Consider the following 16,644-nt stretch of genomic DNA (forward strand, 5'->3'; position numbering starts at 1 on the left):
TAGTGAACGTAACGAGTAGGAATTTATCCGAAGTTACGAATTATCCGAAATAACGCATGCTGTATCTAAACGAATGGAGCAAAACAAATTAATAATAATAAATAACAATAATAATAATAAAAACGTTTTATTATCATTATTATTAATTTGTTTCGTTCTATTTGTTTAGATGCGGCATTCGTTATTTCAGATAATTCGTAACTTCGGATAAATTCGTATTTGTTACATTCACTAACAGACAAATTTGAAAGGAAATTCCAATACCTATAATTTGATAGTTAGTTATCATTAGTTAGTTAGTTATTCTTTTGAATTTTTGAATTTTCTTTCTTATTTTCGAATTTTCAAATTTACGAATTGTGATTATAATAAATGACTCGAAAAACGAAAAAAAACCCCCAGAAAAACAAATGAAATGAAAACGAACACATTTTTCGGCAGTGCACATGTCTAATATGTACACACTGTGTTCTGGGTTAGCCAGAATTTTAAATCCCTGTAGCAATATACTGAAATCATTAAACCCTTGACTGCCTACACACAAGGGTACATTGGGCATAAATTTAAATAAAAAAAAAATTGGAGTACAGTTACCAGACTGGGAACCTCTTTGTTCTGACTTTAACTGGTCTATTCACTAAAAGGTGAACTGTAAGAGAATTGCAAATGCTAGCCCAGAATGTGGAAATTCTACAATTCAACACGTTACACAAATGTATGTGAGAAATATATATATATATATGTATATACTGTAAATATAGACGAGAGTTAAAACCAGATGACCAGATGATCAGCAACTCAGGTTGTGCCGTGTTGAACACAATGATGCATGGAGAATATTCAAGTACTGTATAGGGTTGCAACAGCTGTAGCTTTTACTGTTACACGGGGTGCAAGACGGGGGGGGGGGGGGGGGGTGATATTAAGATATAATACTGTATCTCAGAAACCAAACTGCCATATGCAATATTTTTAAGCAGAAATATAGCACAAATGAATGGTACATTTACATTTAAAATTGAATAACATGGGGTGCAAAGTGGGCAGGACTTGAGGTGACAATGTAAAATATAATGTGCAATTTCTCTAAAACTAAAGATTTGTTCTGTCAAAGATCTCAAACTTATCAAAATCTCCAAGTAGCTGTACTGTGCATGCGCTGGTTGGAAATGTTTAGAGCAGCCTTCAATAAATGGCGGACCGCGGTCTGGACATGGACTGAGTGATACCCGTGTCCGGACCATCAGCTCACCAGTCTGCAGTGCACAATCCCTGCTGCTCAGCAGTCATTCGTTGCTGGGACCGCCGGTGTTCCAGCAACCAGTGACATCACATGTGCTCCCTGCCCCCTTGTAAGTTTCTACGCCCAGCTCCCGACCCTGCAGCTCGTTCCTTCTGCCAACCCCCACCTCCTGCAGCTCCTCCCTTCTCCCATATCCCGCCTGTGCTGTGCCTTACTGGATATGTGCAGGTATGCTGTTCACTTGGATGGGATTTATAGGTGCACTCTGGGGGGCGCATATGACGTAAAGAATCCCTCTGGTGGGCGCATATGACATAAAGAATCCCTCTGGTGGGCGCATATAATGTAAAGAGGCACATTGGTGGGCGCAAATGACGTAAAGAGGCACTCTGGTGGGCCCATATGACATAAACAATCCCTCTGGTGGGTGCATATGATGTAAAGAGGCACTCTGGTGGGCGCATATGACATAAAGAGGAACTCTGGTGGGCGCATATGACATAAAGAATCCCTCTGATGGGCGCATATGATGTAAAAAGGCAATGTGCTGGGCGTATATGACGTAAAGAGGCACTCTGTTGGGCGCATATGACGTAAAGAGCCCCTCTGGTGGGCGCATATGACATAAAGAATCACTCTGGTGGGCGCATATGCCGTAAAGAGGCACTCTGGTGGGTGCATATGATGTAAAGAGGCACTCTGGTGGGGGCATATGACATAAAGATTTACTCTGGTGGGCGCATATGCCGTAAAGAGGCACTCTGGTGGGCGCATATGACATAAAGAATCCCTCTGGTGGGTGCATATGATGTAAAGAGGCACTCTGGTGGGTGCATATGATGTAAAGAGGCACTCTGGTGGGTGCATATGACGTAAAGAGGCACTTTGGTGGGCGCATATGCCGTAAAGAGGAACTCTGGTGGGCGCATATGATGTAAAGAGGCACTTTGGTGGGCGCATATGCCGTAAAGAGGCACTTTTGTGAGCGCATATGATGTAAAGAAGCACTCTGGTGGGCGCATATGACATAAAGAATCCCTCTGGTGGGCGCATATGATGTAAAGCGGCACTCTGGTGGGCGCATATGATGTAAAGAGGCACTCTGGTGGGCGCATATGACATAAAGAATCCCTCTGGTGGGCGCATATGATGTAAAGAGGCACTCTGGTGGGCGCATATGACATAAAGAATCACTCTGGTGGGCGCATATGCCGTAAAGAGGCACTCTGGTGGGTGCATATGATGTAAAGAGGCACTCTGGTGGGGGCATATGACATAAAGATTTACTCTGGTGGGCGCATATGCCGTAAAGAGGCACTCTGGTGGGCGCATATGACATAAAGAATCCCTCTGGTGGGTGCATATGATGTAAAGAGGCACTCTGGTGGGTGCATATGATGTAAAGAGGCACTCTGGTGGGTGCATATGACGTAAAGAGGCACTTTGGTGGGCGCATATGCCGTAAAGAGGAACTCTGGTGGGCGCATATGATGTAAAGAGGCACTTTGGTGGGCGCATATGCCGTAAAGAGGCACTTTTGTGAGCGCATATGATGTAAAGAAGCACTCTGGTGGGCGCATATGACATAAAGAATCCCTCTGGTGGGCGCATATGATGTAAAGCGGCACTCTGGTGGGCGCATATGATGTAAAGAGGCACTCTGGTGGGCGCATATGACATAAAGAATCCCTCTGGTGGGCGCATATGATGTAAAGAGGCACTCTGGTGGGCGCATATGACATAAAGAATCACTCTGGTGGGCGCATATGACATAAAGAATCACTCTGCTGGGTGCACATGACGTAAAGAGGCACTCTGGTGGGTGCATATGACGTAAAGAGGCACTCTGGTGGGTGCATATGACGTAAAGAGGCACTCTGGTGGGCACATACAGTAGATCAATTATATAAACCACACAAACAAATGCATGATCTAAGGCCTTAGCAAACCAGTCAGATTTGAGTCAAATTGGGTACTGGGTTGAAGAAAAAACAGTTAAAACTAAAAAAATAAAGCACCACAAATAATATTAATATATAATATTAGATCACTTATATAATATAATATATAAAATATATTAACACCTCAACTGGTACAAAAACAGCCTTTTGCATGCTATACGGGGTGACCTTTAATAACCTTTAATAAACAATAAATAACTGAAAAACAAAAAGCAGTAGAACTGAGATTTAAACAGCGCAAACCAGCACAATTTCAGCATCAACCAGCTCGGTTCCGTGTCTTTTGTCTCTTGTAGGGGGGCTGGGTGAGCTTTGGTGACCTTTAATCGATAATCAATCAATTTTAAATCAATAATAACTGAAAAACAGAAGGAGATAGAATGGATAGTAAAATGACACAAACCAGCACAAACGCGGCACTAACCAACCAGCCCACTTTCATTTTTATTTTTTTTTGCTGTTGTAGGGGGGCTGGGTGATGTCATCATCTGGAAAAAACAATTGCTACAAACATAGCACTAACAAATGGTATATATGTTTTTAAGATTTAATAACATGGGGGGCAAAGTGGGTGGGGTTTGATTAAACAAAAAAAAGCTGTTATAACTAAGAAAAGCATAACTGCACAAATAAAAATTTTAGCAGCACAAACGTAGTACTAACCAACGAGCCCAGTTTTGTGTCTTTTGGGTGCTGTAGGGGGGCTAAGTGACCTTTGGTGACCTTTAATAAATCATTAATAATGCAAAAACGATAAGGGATAAAACAGAAATGTAAATGTCATAAACCAGCCCAAATGAAGCACTAACTAACCAGCCCAGTTTCATGTCTTTTGGGTGTTGTAGGGAGGCTGAGTGACCTTTGGTGACCTTTAATATATCATTAATAACACAAAAACGATAAAAGTTAGAACGGAGATTTAAACGGCACAAACCAGCACAAACATGGCACTAACCAACCAGCCCAGTTACGTGTCATTTGGCTGTTGTAGGGGGGCTAGGTGATGTCATAGTATGGGAAAAACAATTGCTTATATCTAAAAAAAAAGAAGCATGCACAAATGTAAATTTTTATAGCATAACAGCACAAACATAGCACTAAAGAAACACACTTGAGTTTTTATTTGTGCTAATTGTAGGGGGGCAAAGTGGGTGGGGTTTGATAAAACAAAAAAAAACTGTTATAACTAAAAAACTAAGCACAAATAAACATTTTAGCAGCACAAACATAGCACTAACCAACGAGCCCGGTTTTGAGTCTTTTGGGTGCTGTAGGGGGGCTAAGTGACCTTTGATGACCTTTAATAAATCATTAATAACGCAAAAACGATAAAAGATAAAATGGAAATTTAAACAACACAAACCAGCACAAACCTAGCACTAACCAACGAGCCCGGTTTTGTGTCCTTTGGCTGTTGTAGAGGGGCTGGGTGATGTCATAGTCTGGAAAAAAACAATTGCTGATATCATAAAAATAAAAGCAGCTCAAATGTAAATTTTAACAGCACAAAACAGCACAAACGTAGCACTAAAGAAACACACTTGAGTTATTATTTGTGCTGATTGTAGGGGGGCCCGTTTCGCTGAGCTAACGAATACAGTAACAAATACAGCCAGCACATTTCAGGGCTGGTAAATTGCAACATATTACATTTCTGTTTCTGGGTTTCAACAGTGTTTAATAAAGTGGCTATTGAGTGTATACTGATGCTTTATAAATAAGTTCATCTGCTATTTATCATTTTACAGGGTGGGCTTATAAACTTTGAGAAGAGGAGAAAGGTGAGTGTGCAGCATTAAGATATGTTTACACTAAGAAGGCTGCCAACAGCAGCTTTGATCCAAGAGCTTACACTCTTGCCTTACTAGGAATACGAAGTACTGGCCAAGATTCAGAAGCTACAGCTTACCTGTCGCCACTATGTCCTGACGCCAAAGCCTGAAATCTTACAAGCTTTTTACATGCATCGTCAGCTGACCGAGGACCAAAGGTGAGAAGACCTAGAAAACTCTCTTAATTACCTTTATAACTTATAGTCTTATTTCTTTTTTTTTTGTATATTCAAAGGTAAGTAAATAAAAAAGAAAAATCACCCTCTTATGTATACTTTAATCAATGGATGTACTTTTGCATAGTACAGTGGAACCATGGTTTACGAGTAACGCGGTTAACGAGTGTTTTGAAAGATGGGCAACTTTTTTTTTTTAAATTCTGACTCGGTTTGCGAGTGTTGTCTCGCAAAACGAACAGAATTCAAGCTAATGGGGTGTACAGTACCACATTTGGCCAGAGGTGTGGGGGCGCTTGGGACACTCGGAACGGTTCGGAGCCGTTCGGAAATACTCGGGAACACTCGGAAATACTCAGTTCCCGAGTGTTTCCGAGCCTTTCCGAGTTTAGCCGAGCTGTCCCCGAGTATTTCCGAGGCTCTCCGGCGCCCCCCACCTCTGGCCACATGCAGTATTGCATGTAATAGAAGTCAATGCAGAACGAATTATCTTCGCTTCCATTGACTTCTATGGGGAAACTCACTTTGATATGAGAGTGCTTTGGATTACAAGCAGTCTCCTGGAACGGATTATGCTCGTAATCCAAGGTTTCACTGTACTAGTATAAGTGATTAGATGCTGAGGCCTGGGTACTATTATATATGAAAGGTCACATGCTCCCCCGTACCTGGAAACCCCACTCTTTTAACAAGGGTTCCAGCAGTGCAATCAGGTGGCATAATGTAAGATAGTATTTTCAAACTCTTTTATTCCCTGTGCTTACAGCTACAGAATTTCTCGCACTATTGAGCCGCCAGCAGATTCCTGTCCAAACTCCCCTCGCATCCGCAGGAAACTGACCAAGAGGTTTAGCTCGTAAGTTCTCCATGCATGCTTTAATTCAACTGTGTATGTGTGTGTAATATATATATATATATATATATATATATATATATATATATATATATATACACACACACTATATTGTCAAAAGTATTGATACACCTGCCTTTACACGCATATGAACTTTAATGGCATAGGGTTCAATATTGAGTTGGCCCACCCTTAGCAGCTATACCAGCTTCAACTCTTCTGGGAAGACTGTCCACAAGGTTTAGGAGTGTGTCTATGGAAAAGTTTGACCATTCTTCCAGAAGCACATTTCTTCAGAGTCTCCGCCCAAATTCATCCCAAAGGTGTTCTATCGGGTTGGAGTCAGGACTCTGTGCAGGCCAGTTAAGTTCCTCCACCCCAAACTCACTCATCCATGTCTTTATGGACCTTGCTTTGTGCACTGGTCCAAATCATTTGGTGGAGGGGAGATTATAGTGTGGGGTTGTTTTCCAGGGGTTGGGCTTGGCTCCTTAGTTTCAGTGAAAGGAACTCTTAAGGCGTCAGCATACCAAGACATTTTGGACAATTTAATTCTCCCAACTTTGTTTGGGGATGGCCCCTTCCTGTTCCAACATGACTGCGCACCAGTGCATAAAGCAAGATCCATAAAGACATGGATGAGCGAGTTTGGGGTGGAGGAAATTGACTGGCCTGACCTCAACCCCATAGAACACCTTTTGGATGAATTAGAGCGGAGACTGCGAGCCAGGTCTGCTTGTCCAACATCAGTGCCTGACCTCACAAATGCGCTTCTGGAAGAATGGTCAAACATTCCCATAGACACACTCCTAAACCTTGTGGACAGCCTTCCCAGAAGAGTTGAAGTTGTTATAGATCCCAGGCCTCCTTTAGTCTAATAAGAACCTCAAGAGCCAAGAGCTGCTGACATCCTTCTGTATAGGATGGGTTGTAAGGCACAGTGGGTGTAATACAAGATAGATTGATGGGCGCCAGACACTTCTTGAATGCAAAGAGATTTTATTTCTTTTGAACAGAACTTTGGGAGAGAGGGTTAGGGCCAGGACACCCTTAGGTAGATGCAATATTAATTAGCAGACAATCAGAGACTTCTACAGGTAGATAGCCATGCAGGAAAAGGCATCCAGCAAGACACCACATCTGCATGTGTAGGAGTGCTGTCTCCTATGGCAACAGTCTTAGAACAGTTCCTAACACAAATTGTAACAAACTCCTTTACTTTCTCTACAGTCACTTCTTGTAGGTTCTCAACCCACTGAGCTCCCAGCCAGTCTCTGTCACTAGAATTGCTGATTCGCTGCCACCGAATCTCTTGAGCTCTTCCAATCTTCACTTAAGTATCTTACTCAAGTGTCACCCCCGCTTCTCTGCTGGGTCCCTAACTTGGCACTCCAGATACTTCTAAAGCTTCACCCCACTGGCCTGCTGGGTCCCTGGCTTGACACCTGCTGAAGTTTCCCAATTCTTCGCCATCCCCGGTTGGTGAGAACACTGCTCCGGTACTTGCTTCAACTACTCACTGTGGTCCCTGGTAATAAGGTGGTTGGTCCCTTAGTGGCGACAGCTTCCCCTCTACCTCCGGCTGGCAGAACTGTCACTTCTGGTTGGACTGCAAGCCGCAGTCCCAACCCTACGCTGCTCTCTTGCTTCTGGATAGGCCTTCAGACAGCCTAGCAGCCAGATGTGCCTGGGATAGGCCCAAACCCCAGCCTAGCAGCCCGGGCAGTACAACACACGTCCACCCAGACAGCCGTCTAGGTGGCACAGAACCCTGGTCACCTGACTCCACCCAAATATATAGGTTCTCCCAGCAGGCCAATAGATTTAAGAAAACCCCTGTCCATTGGCTGCGGTACCCCATATACTCCTAATCTGTCCTTGCTTTGCCCTTGTCTTATCTAATGTCACTAGGTACCCAGCCACCTAGCGGCAGAAGAGAGAAGTGCAGCAATTCCAGACTTAGGGTCAACTCAATTGATCCCTAACAATGAGCCAAGGTAACTACACCTGGGAGGTAAATTTAGGAGCAACCCTGCCTAAACATCAGGGTGCTTCTTCTCCCCCCTGCTTAGAAAACTATGTCTCAAAGTTTGCAGAAACAATAATTTGAGCTTTTAAGCCTGAGAGCGAGGAAGCGAGGTAAATTTAGGGGCAACCTTGCCTAAACATCAGGGTGCTACATATCTATATCTATCTAGATAGATAGATAGATAGATAGATAGATAGATAGATAGATAGATAGATAGATAGATAGATAGATAGATAGATAGATAGATAGATAGATAGATATAGATCTATATCTATATATAGATAGATATAACGTGCTCAGCTGGTGATGGCAGTAATAAACTATGCACAAGGCAAGGACACCCAGGAACAGTTTAAGCAGGTTTGTCCTGTATTTTAAGACAGCAAATCAGCAAACAAAGATGGTTTCAACGCAGAAGAGCTTTGAGCATAGCATTACACAAAAAAGCTAGGTCAGTTTCTGGCTAACAGGGTGTTACCTAATGGGTTCCTCCAAAGCAAACAGGGAGCACTTGGATCTTTTCAGTGCTCTATCAGTGTTCAGACTTTTCACTCAGCAGAAGGCTGGCTCCCACAGCAGAGAGAGAAAGAAGGAGAAAGCCCTAAGCATCAGTCAGCTATAAAGGCTTGTGGACAGCTACATCTAAAAATTAGGTCTCCAGGACCCATCCAGATTTTTTTAAGATCTAAAGAAACAAAAAGTTTGTTTTCTCTATATCAGACACAAACCCTGGAGCCCTTTCTACTGGATGGAGGTTGTATGAGGTTCTGGATTTGTTTTCTTTCACTTGCCAAAAACGTATTAAAACCTGTAGTAAAAAACCTGTAAGTAAAAAACTTAAAAATCAGCACAAGGGACATAACGTACATTCAGTAGCATGTGTAACTTGTACTGATGCCTCTTGTTTTAGTTAAAATATTCCTCTGTCCACGCTCCCCCCCCCCCTCCCCCCCCTGCCGTCTGGTGTGGCAGGGATTAATAGAACTAAGAGTTGTCACAGCCACTCATTAGGGTGGGCACAGATGAGCACTCTTTTCTGCTCAGCTCCACCATTCATAGAAGCCGTATTACAGCTTTCATAAATGAATGGAGGATGGGCAGATGATTGATTGATCTGCTCCCCCATTATTCATAGATCACATTTCATACTAGCTGCTGGGGCACAGGGGCTGCACGGTAAGTACCAAAGAATCATAGGTTGGGCATCAGGGTTTAAAAACTTTTAATGCTTGTCTACTCATATGACCCCTATGTGCCTCTTACCCCCATTTTCCTGCTCCCTCAATGCAATCACACTCCCCTATAATTTGCACAATATCAGGGCCCACTCTTTTTTCCTGTCCTCCCACAGGGTCCACTCACAACCTATTCTCCTGTCCTTCCACTGGGCCCACTCACCCCCCTTATCTCCTGTCCTTCCACTGGGGCCACTCTCCACCTTACCTCCAGTCCTTCTACTGGGCCCACTCACTACTTTATCTCCTGTCCTCCCACTGGGCCCACTCACCCCCTTATCTCCTGTCCTTCCACTGGGCCCACTCACAACATTATCTCCTGTCCTTCCACTGGGGCCACTCTCCACCTTACCTCCAGTCCTTCTACTGGGCCCACTCACTACTTTATCTCCTGTCCTCCCACTGGGCCCACTCACCCCCTTATCTCCTGTCCTTCCACTGGGCCCACTCACAACATTATCTCCTGTCCTTCCACTTGGCCCACTTACAACATTATCTCCTATTCTTCCACTGGGCCCACTCACCATCCTATCTCTTGTACTCCCACTGAGCCCACTCACATCCTTATCTCTTGTTCTCCCACTGAGCCCACTCACCACCTTATCTCCTGTCCTTTCAATGGGCCCACTCACTCCTTTATCTCCTGTCCTCTCCCTGGGCCCACTCACCCCCTTATCTCCTGTCCTTCCACTGAGCCCACTCACCACCTTATCTCCTGTTCTTCCACTGGGCACACTCACCACCTTATCTCCTGTTCTTCCTTTGGGCCCACTCACCACCTTATCTCCTGTTCTTCCACTGGGTCCACTCATCACCTTATGTCCTGTCCTTCCACTGAGCCCACTCACCACCTTATCTTCTGTCCTTCCAGTAAGCCCACTAACCACCTTATCTCCTGTCCTTCCACAAAGTCCACTAACCACCTTATCTCCTGTCCTTCCACAAAGTCCACTAACCACCTTATCCCCTGTCCTTGCACTGGGTCCACTCACCCCCTTATCTCCTGTCCTTGCACTGGGTCCACTCACCACCTTATCTCCTGTTCTTCCACTGAGTCCATTATCCACCTTATCCCCTGTCCTAGCACTGGGTCCACTCACCACCTTATCTCTTGTCCTGCCACTGAGTCCACTAACCACCTCACCCCCTTATCTCCTGACCTTCCACTGGCCCCACTCACCCCCTTATCTCCTGACCTTCCACTGGCCCACTCACCCCCTTATCTGCTGTCCTTCCATTGAGCCCACTCACTACCTTATCTCCTGACCTTCCACTAGCCCCACTCACCTCCTTATCTCTTGTCCTTCCACTGACCCCGCTCACTACCGTATCTCCTGTCCTTCCACTAAGCCCACTCACCCCCTTATCTCCTATCCTTCCACTGAGCCCACTCACTACCTTATCTCCTGTCCTTCCATTGAGCCCACTCACACCCTTCTCGTGTCCTCTCACTGAACACTCTTCTTGTCTTGTGGCTCATCATTACACAAGTCATTGTTGTATTCTTGCCTGTATAGTGTGGCTATTTTATTTATCTCTTGTTCTGTACATGTTCTGTTTTATGCTCAGCTTGTTATTAGGTTCTGAAGTGTTTAGCCCTAAGATGAATGGGGATCGTGTGTCTCCGTCGGGATCCTGCAGCAGCTGTGAGATTGATGAAGGACTTATAGCAGCTCTGTGTCCTGCAGAGACGGCCACCAATAAGGTAACTGCATGCGATACAGAACTCTGTGATGACATTTAGTATTTTGCGTCAATTTTCTGTCATTGCGATATGGTCATTACAGGACAGAGGAAGCACACAGGAAGTTCTGACTCCGCCCAGCACGCCAGGACGAGAGGAAGCTCTCCGATCTGTCTCTTCACCCCGTTCCCCAGTCTCCCCATCACTCCCAGTGTACAACCAGCAAATCGCTGACCTTTGTATTATCCGGGTTAGCATGGAGAACACTCATGGGAATTTGTACAAGAGTATACTGGTAAGAACTCCATGACAGTTCTTGGGCATTCGTTCTCATTTTTTTAATATTTCATTTTCATTCAAGAGGCACTTCAGTCCCTCAGTCTTTAATTCTCCCCTGATCTTTGATTCAGCTCCCAGCTTTATTTATCTTGCACATACTGTACGCTATGTAGATGTGGCAAAGGCCTCTGTCAGGTCTTTAGGACCTGGCATGGACCTGTGGCACATCTGTGCATGCACAGTGGTTTCCTGTACATGCACAGACAAAGCTGTTATCTGGGACCTTGATATCTGTGGTCTGCATGCATGTGCAGGGAAACCCTAGCACGTGTGTAGATGTGTAGGAAGGCTCTGTCCAAGCCATGAAGACCTGTTATATCTGCACACATGTGCTCCAACACACATGCGCCCATCAGTACAATTGCCTCCTGGGATATGTAACGTGGACTTCCTAGGATGTAGCAGGCGGTGGGCGCTAAGTTATACTTACCTTGATGCAGCATAAAGAAGGTCAGCAACCATTTCAAAATAAGGAATCGTTACTAATTGTTGGAGAGGGAAGAGCCAGGAGGAAAAAGGTTATTTTATTGGGTGAAGGTCCACTTCAGGTCGGGTGTAATATTTTGGTAAAACCAAGCCATCAGACATCCCCAGCATTCCACTTCTTTCTTGAAGCTGCTGTCAGCTGCACTATGCATGGTTTGTGGTGGGAATCAAGACCATACGAAATTCTCAGAGGTGAGCTAATTGACTTTTCGGTTTTCAAAGTGCATATTCCAAAGCTGGCTATACATGTGGAAACTTTTCAGCAATTTCAACCAGTTTTCACTGAACTGAAATTGAAACTCCAAGCGTTCGAATGTGAAAGTTTTCTGGTTTCAAATTATTTTTCAATGACCTGTATTATCTGTCAACTATGTATAAGCTGTCAATATATAGTCCAGTACAATCAACTGAATTCAGGTGACAGCTCGAACTCATAGGTGGTAGACTGCTTGGATTCAGGCAACTTCATTCAATCATATGTTCGATTCCCAGTTCCTCGAAAGTGGTTGAAGTTGCCTGCAAATTGGCAAGTGTATGCCCAGCCTTAGCCCCACAGCCATCACTTTCTGAACTATTCTTACTGCAAAGGGCATTTGAGAAATAAATGATACCTTCTTTTTTGGTAAAATGTACTTACATATAAAGCAGGCATCTCCAAACTATGGCCCGCGGGCTAAATCTGGGCACTGATTTTATCAGCTAAAGTCAATGGCTGCTTTCACAAGTCTTCAGGTCAGCCTATGGTCTCCGCTTCTCACCAACATCCACTACCTCCCTCCCTTTGGTTTCCAGTGCAGGTTCCCCAGGGGGCACCCTGAGGTAAGGGGGGACTCTGATGGGGAACCTGACGCAAGGTGGGATTCTGACATAAAACAGGACCCGGACTCCAATGAGGATCCTATTGCAAAGGGGGACTCTGATGGGGAACCAGATGTAAGGGGGAACTCTGATGTAAATTGCACTCTGATGCAAGAGCAGAATTTGATGGGGACTGTGATGTAAGGGGGGCTCTGAAGGGGACCTTGATGGATGTTTTTTCGAATAATTTTTTTGCTTTGTTTTACTGAAGTTCTTTTTCAGTTGTTCTGAATCATATCATGTCGATTCCAAAAAGGCTAAAATTAAACGTAATAATTTACATTTTATTCATTCATTTGTAAAAAAAAATTTTTTTTTTTTTTTTGACCTGTTAATATTTGTAAAATATACAACGTGGCCCTTGTACTGAAAAGTTTGGAGACCCCTGATAAAATACATAAAACTTTAAGTGAGATGATATATTTCTATTAATATTAATATATGTGTATGTACTGTTCCTCTCCAGCTCACCAGTCAGGACAAGTCTCGGGTAGTCATACAGCGGGCTCTCCATAAACACAACATAGAATCCTATGGCCCTGATGACTTCCAGTTGGTACAGCTACTACCAGAGGGTAAAGGTAAGGATGAAGCTATATTTTATTAAAGAAGAATTTCACGTATGGATATTTTATACAGTTACGATGGTCCAGCTTGGACCAATATGACTATGTATATACCATAACTGGCTGATCCTCCTGGAAACTGGAAATGACTGAAGTGGACTCCACTACTCCAGGTCCTGTGCTGAGCGATTACCCTGCTGCACTCTGAATACAAGAGGTTGGCCGCTTTGTACCCTTTAGGGAACACTTTGCATTTTCTCAATAAATGACTGGACAAGGTGAAGAGGGGGCGGTGACATCACACTCTCTCCATCTCGTCCAATCACAGAATGCTATGCATTCATTAAGAAAATGCAAAGCATTCTCTAAATGGGACCCATGCTAAGCAGTCGACTGCCTTTGTTTAGAATACAGCAGGGCAATTGCTCAGCATGGGACAAGGAAGCAGGTGGAGCAGTGGCGGTGGCCAATTTGCACAAGAAGGAAAAAATCCGGAATCCGCTGCACTTTGTCAACCTTTATTGCATCATTTATAAAAACATCACAGACAGTGTGGGGTACAGCTGAAAGTTAACATGTTTCACGCTACACTTAGTGCTTACTCATAATTATGAGTAAGTGTTAACGGTAGTGCGAAACACGTTATCTTTCAGCTGTACCCCACACTGTCTGTGATGTTTTTATAGATGATGCAATAAAAGTTGAAGAAATGCAATGGATTCTGGATTTTTTACTGGTATAATCAGAATATGATGGCTTTGTTAATCATAATGTACAGTTGTGCTCATAAGTTTACATACCCTGGCAGAATTTATGATTTCTTGGCCATTTTTCAGAGAATATGAATGATAACACAAAAACATTTCTTTCACTCATGGTTAGTGTTTGGCTGAAGCCATTTATTATCAACTGTGTTTACTCTTTTTAAATCATATTGGCAAAAGAAACTGCCCAAATGACCCTGATCAAAAGTTTACATACCCTGGTGATTTTGGCCTGATAACATGCACACAAGTTGACACAAAGAGGTTTGAATGGCTATTAAAGGTAACCATCCTCATCTGTGATCTGTTTGCTTGTAATTAGTGTGTGTGTATAAAAGGTCAATGAGTTTCTGGACTCCTGACAGACCCTTGCATCTTTCATCCAGTGCTGAACTGACGTTTCTGGATTCTGAGTCATGGGGAAAGCAAAAGAATTGTCAAAGGATCTGTGGAAAGAGGTATAAAACAGGAAAGGGATATAAAAAGATATCCAAGGAATTATGAATGCCAATCAGCAGTGTTCAAACTCTAATCAAGAAGTGGAAAATGAGGGGTTCTGTTGAAACCAAACCACGGTCATGTAGACCAACTAAAATTTCAGCCAGAACTGCCAGGAAAATTGTTCGGGATACAAAGAAAAACCCCACAAATAACTTCAGGTGAAATACAGGACTCTCTGAAAACATGTGTCGTGGCTGTTTCAAGATGCACAATAAGGAGGCACTTGAAGAAAGATGGGCTGCATGGTCGAGTCCCCAGAAGAAAGTCATTGCTATGCAAATGCAACAAAGTATCCCGCTTACAATACGCCAAACAGCACAGAGACAAGCTTCAAACCTTCTGGCACAAAGTCATTTGGAGTGATGAGACCAAAATTTTTTTTTGGCCACAACCATAAACACTACATTTGGAGAGGAGTCAACAAGGCCTATGATGGAAGGTACACCATTCCTACTGTGAAACACGGAGGTGGATCGCTGATGTTTTGGGGATGTGTGAGCTACAAAGGCACAGGAAATTTGGTCAAAATTGATGGCAAGATGAATGCAGTATGTTATCAAAAAATACTGGAGGAACATTTGCATTTATCAGCCAGGAAGCTGCGCATGGGACATACTTGGACGTTGACAATGATCCAAAACACAAGGCCAAGTCGACCTGTCATTGGCTACAGCAGAATAAAATGAAGGTTCTGGAGTGGCCATCTCAGTCTCCTGACCTCAATATCATTGAGCCACTCTGGGGAGATCTCAAACGTGCAGTTCATGCAAGACAGCCCAAGAATTTACAGGAACTGGAGGCTTTTTACCAAGAGGAATGGGCAGCTTTACCATCTGAGAAGATAAAGAGCCTCATCCACAAATACCACAAAAGGCTTCAAGCTGTCATTGATGTTAAGCCCCATACACACTATCAGATTTTCTGCTGATTTTTTCCTTCAGATTTACCAAAACCATATAATATGAGGTCAAACCTTAGGAGTTTCAATTTGTATGCAATCAGGCAGGCCCTTGCACTACATGGTTTTGGTAAATCTGAAGACAAAAATCAGCAGAAAATCTGATAGTGTGTATGGGGCTTTAAAAGGGGCAATACACGGTATTAAGAACTGGGGTGTGTAAACTTTTGATTAGGGTCATTTGGGTAGTTTCTGTTGCCCTTATGATTTAAAAAGAGTAAACACAGTTGATTGATAATAAATGGCTTCAGCCAACACTAACCATGAGTGAAAGAAAAGTTTTTGTGTTATTATCCATATTCTCTGAAAAATGGACAAGGAATCATAAATTCTGCCAGGGTATGTAAACTTATGAGCATGACTGAGTGATATTCATTTTGTTCAACTTGGTACTTTACTAGGTAAATATTACATGACACATGAAGACCTCTTAAAGTGGTTGTAAAGGCAGGTTTTTTATCTTAATGCATTCTATGCATTAAGATAAAAAAAAACTTCTGTGTCCAGCAGCCCCCCTTAGCCCCCTTAATACTTACCTGAGCCCCAGCTCTATCCAGCGATGTTGCAGGAGAGACTTGGCTGCCTGGGACTCTCCCCCCTGATTGGCTGAGAAAGCAACGGAGCGCCATTGGCTCCCGCTGCTGTTAAAGTCAGTGAGCCAATGAGGAGAGAGAAGGGGCTGGGCCTAGCCATGGCTCCTTGTCTGAATGGACACACAGAGCAGAGGCTCAGGTGCCCCCATAGCAGGCTGTTTGCTGTGGGGGCACTCAGCAGGAGGGAGGGGCCAGGAGCACAGAAGAGGGACCCGAGAAGAGGAGGATCTAGGCGGCTCTGTGTGCTAAACCAACTGCACAGAGCAGGGAAGTATGACATGTTTGTTTTTTTAAACACAAAAAAACAAGACTTTAGTATCACTTTAACCATCATTGGAATTATCAAACAAGATCATTATTATCGTTGTATATATACAGGCAATCCGATAAGCTCCAATATATCTGTTTTTATAACATATGACATCTCTCTGTTTTTTTTAAATAATATTTTGTACAATAAAAATGTATGATTTTATATATATATATATATATATATAAGACTTCATGTTTGGCCTACAGTATATAGTCTGACTTTTTTTCTAATTTTGTTTTTTTTGGTACTTTAT

General features: G+C 43.3%; 1 protein-coding gene across 3 annotated transcripts in view; it reads left to right on the forward strand.

Annotated features, from left to right (window-relative positions):
* RGL3 (ral guanine nucleotide dissociation stimulator like 3) overlaps positions 1-16,644 on the forward strand; it is a 139,298-nt gene that overhangs the window by 111,808 nt on the left and 10,846 nt on the right. For all 3 annotated transcript variants that reach the window (XM_073622683.1, XM_073622684.1, XM_073622685.1), the window contains 6 exons: positions 4,953-4,985; positions 5,073-5,194; positions 5,979-6,068; positions 10,899-11,034; positions 11,117-11,308; positions 13,163-13,277. In XM_073622683.1, coding sequence (XP_073478784.1) covers positions 4,953-4,985; positions 5,073-5,194; positions 5,979-6,068; positions 10,899-11,034; positions 11,117-11,308; positions 13,163-13,277 — 688 coding nt within the window. The remainder of the gene's footprint in view (positions 1-4,952; positions 4,986-5,072; positions 5,195-5,978; positions 6,069-10,898; positions 11,035-11,116; positions 11,309-13,162; positions 13,278-16,644) is intronic.

Source organism: Aquarana catesbeiana, linkage group LG03 (assembly GCF_042186555.1).
Source record: "Aquarana catesbeiana isolate 2022-GZ linkage group LG03, ASM4218655v1, whole genome shotgun sequence".
Classification (NCBI taxonomy): Eukaryota; Metazoa; Chordata; class Amphibia; order Anura; family Ranidae; genus Aquarana; species Aquarana catesbeiana.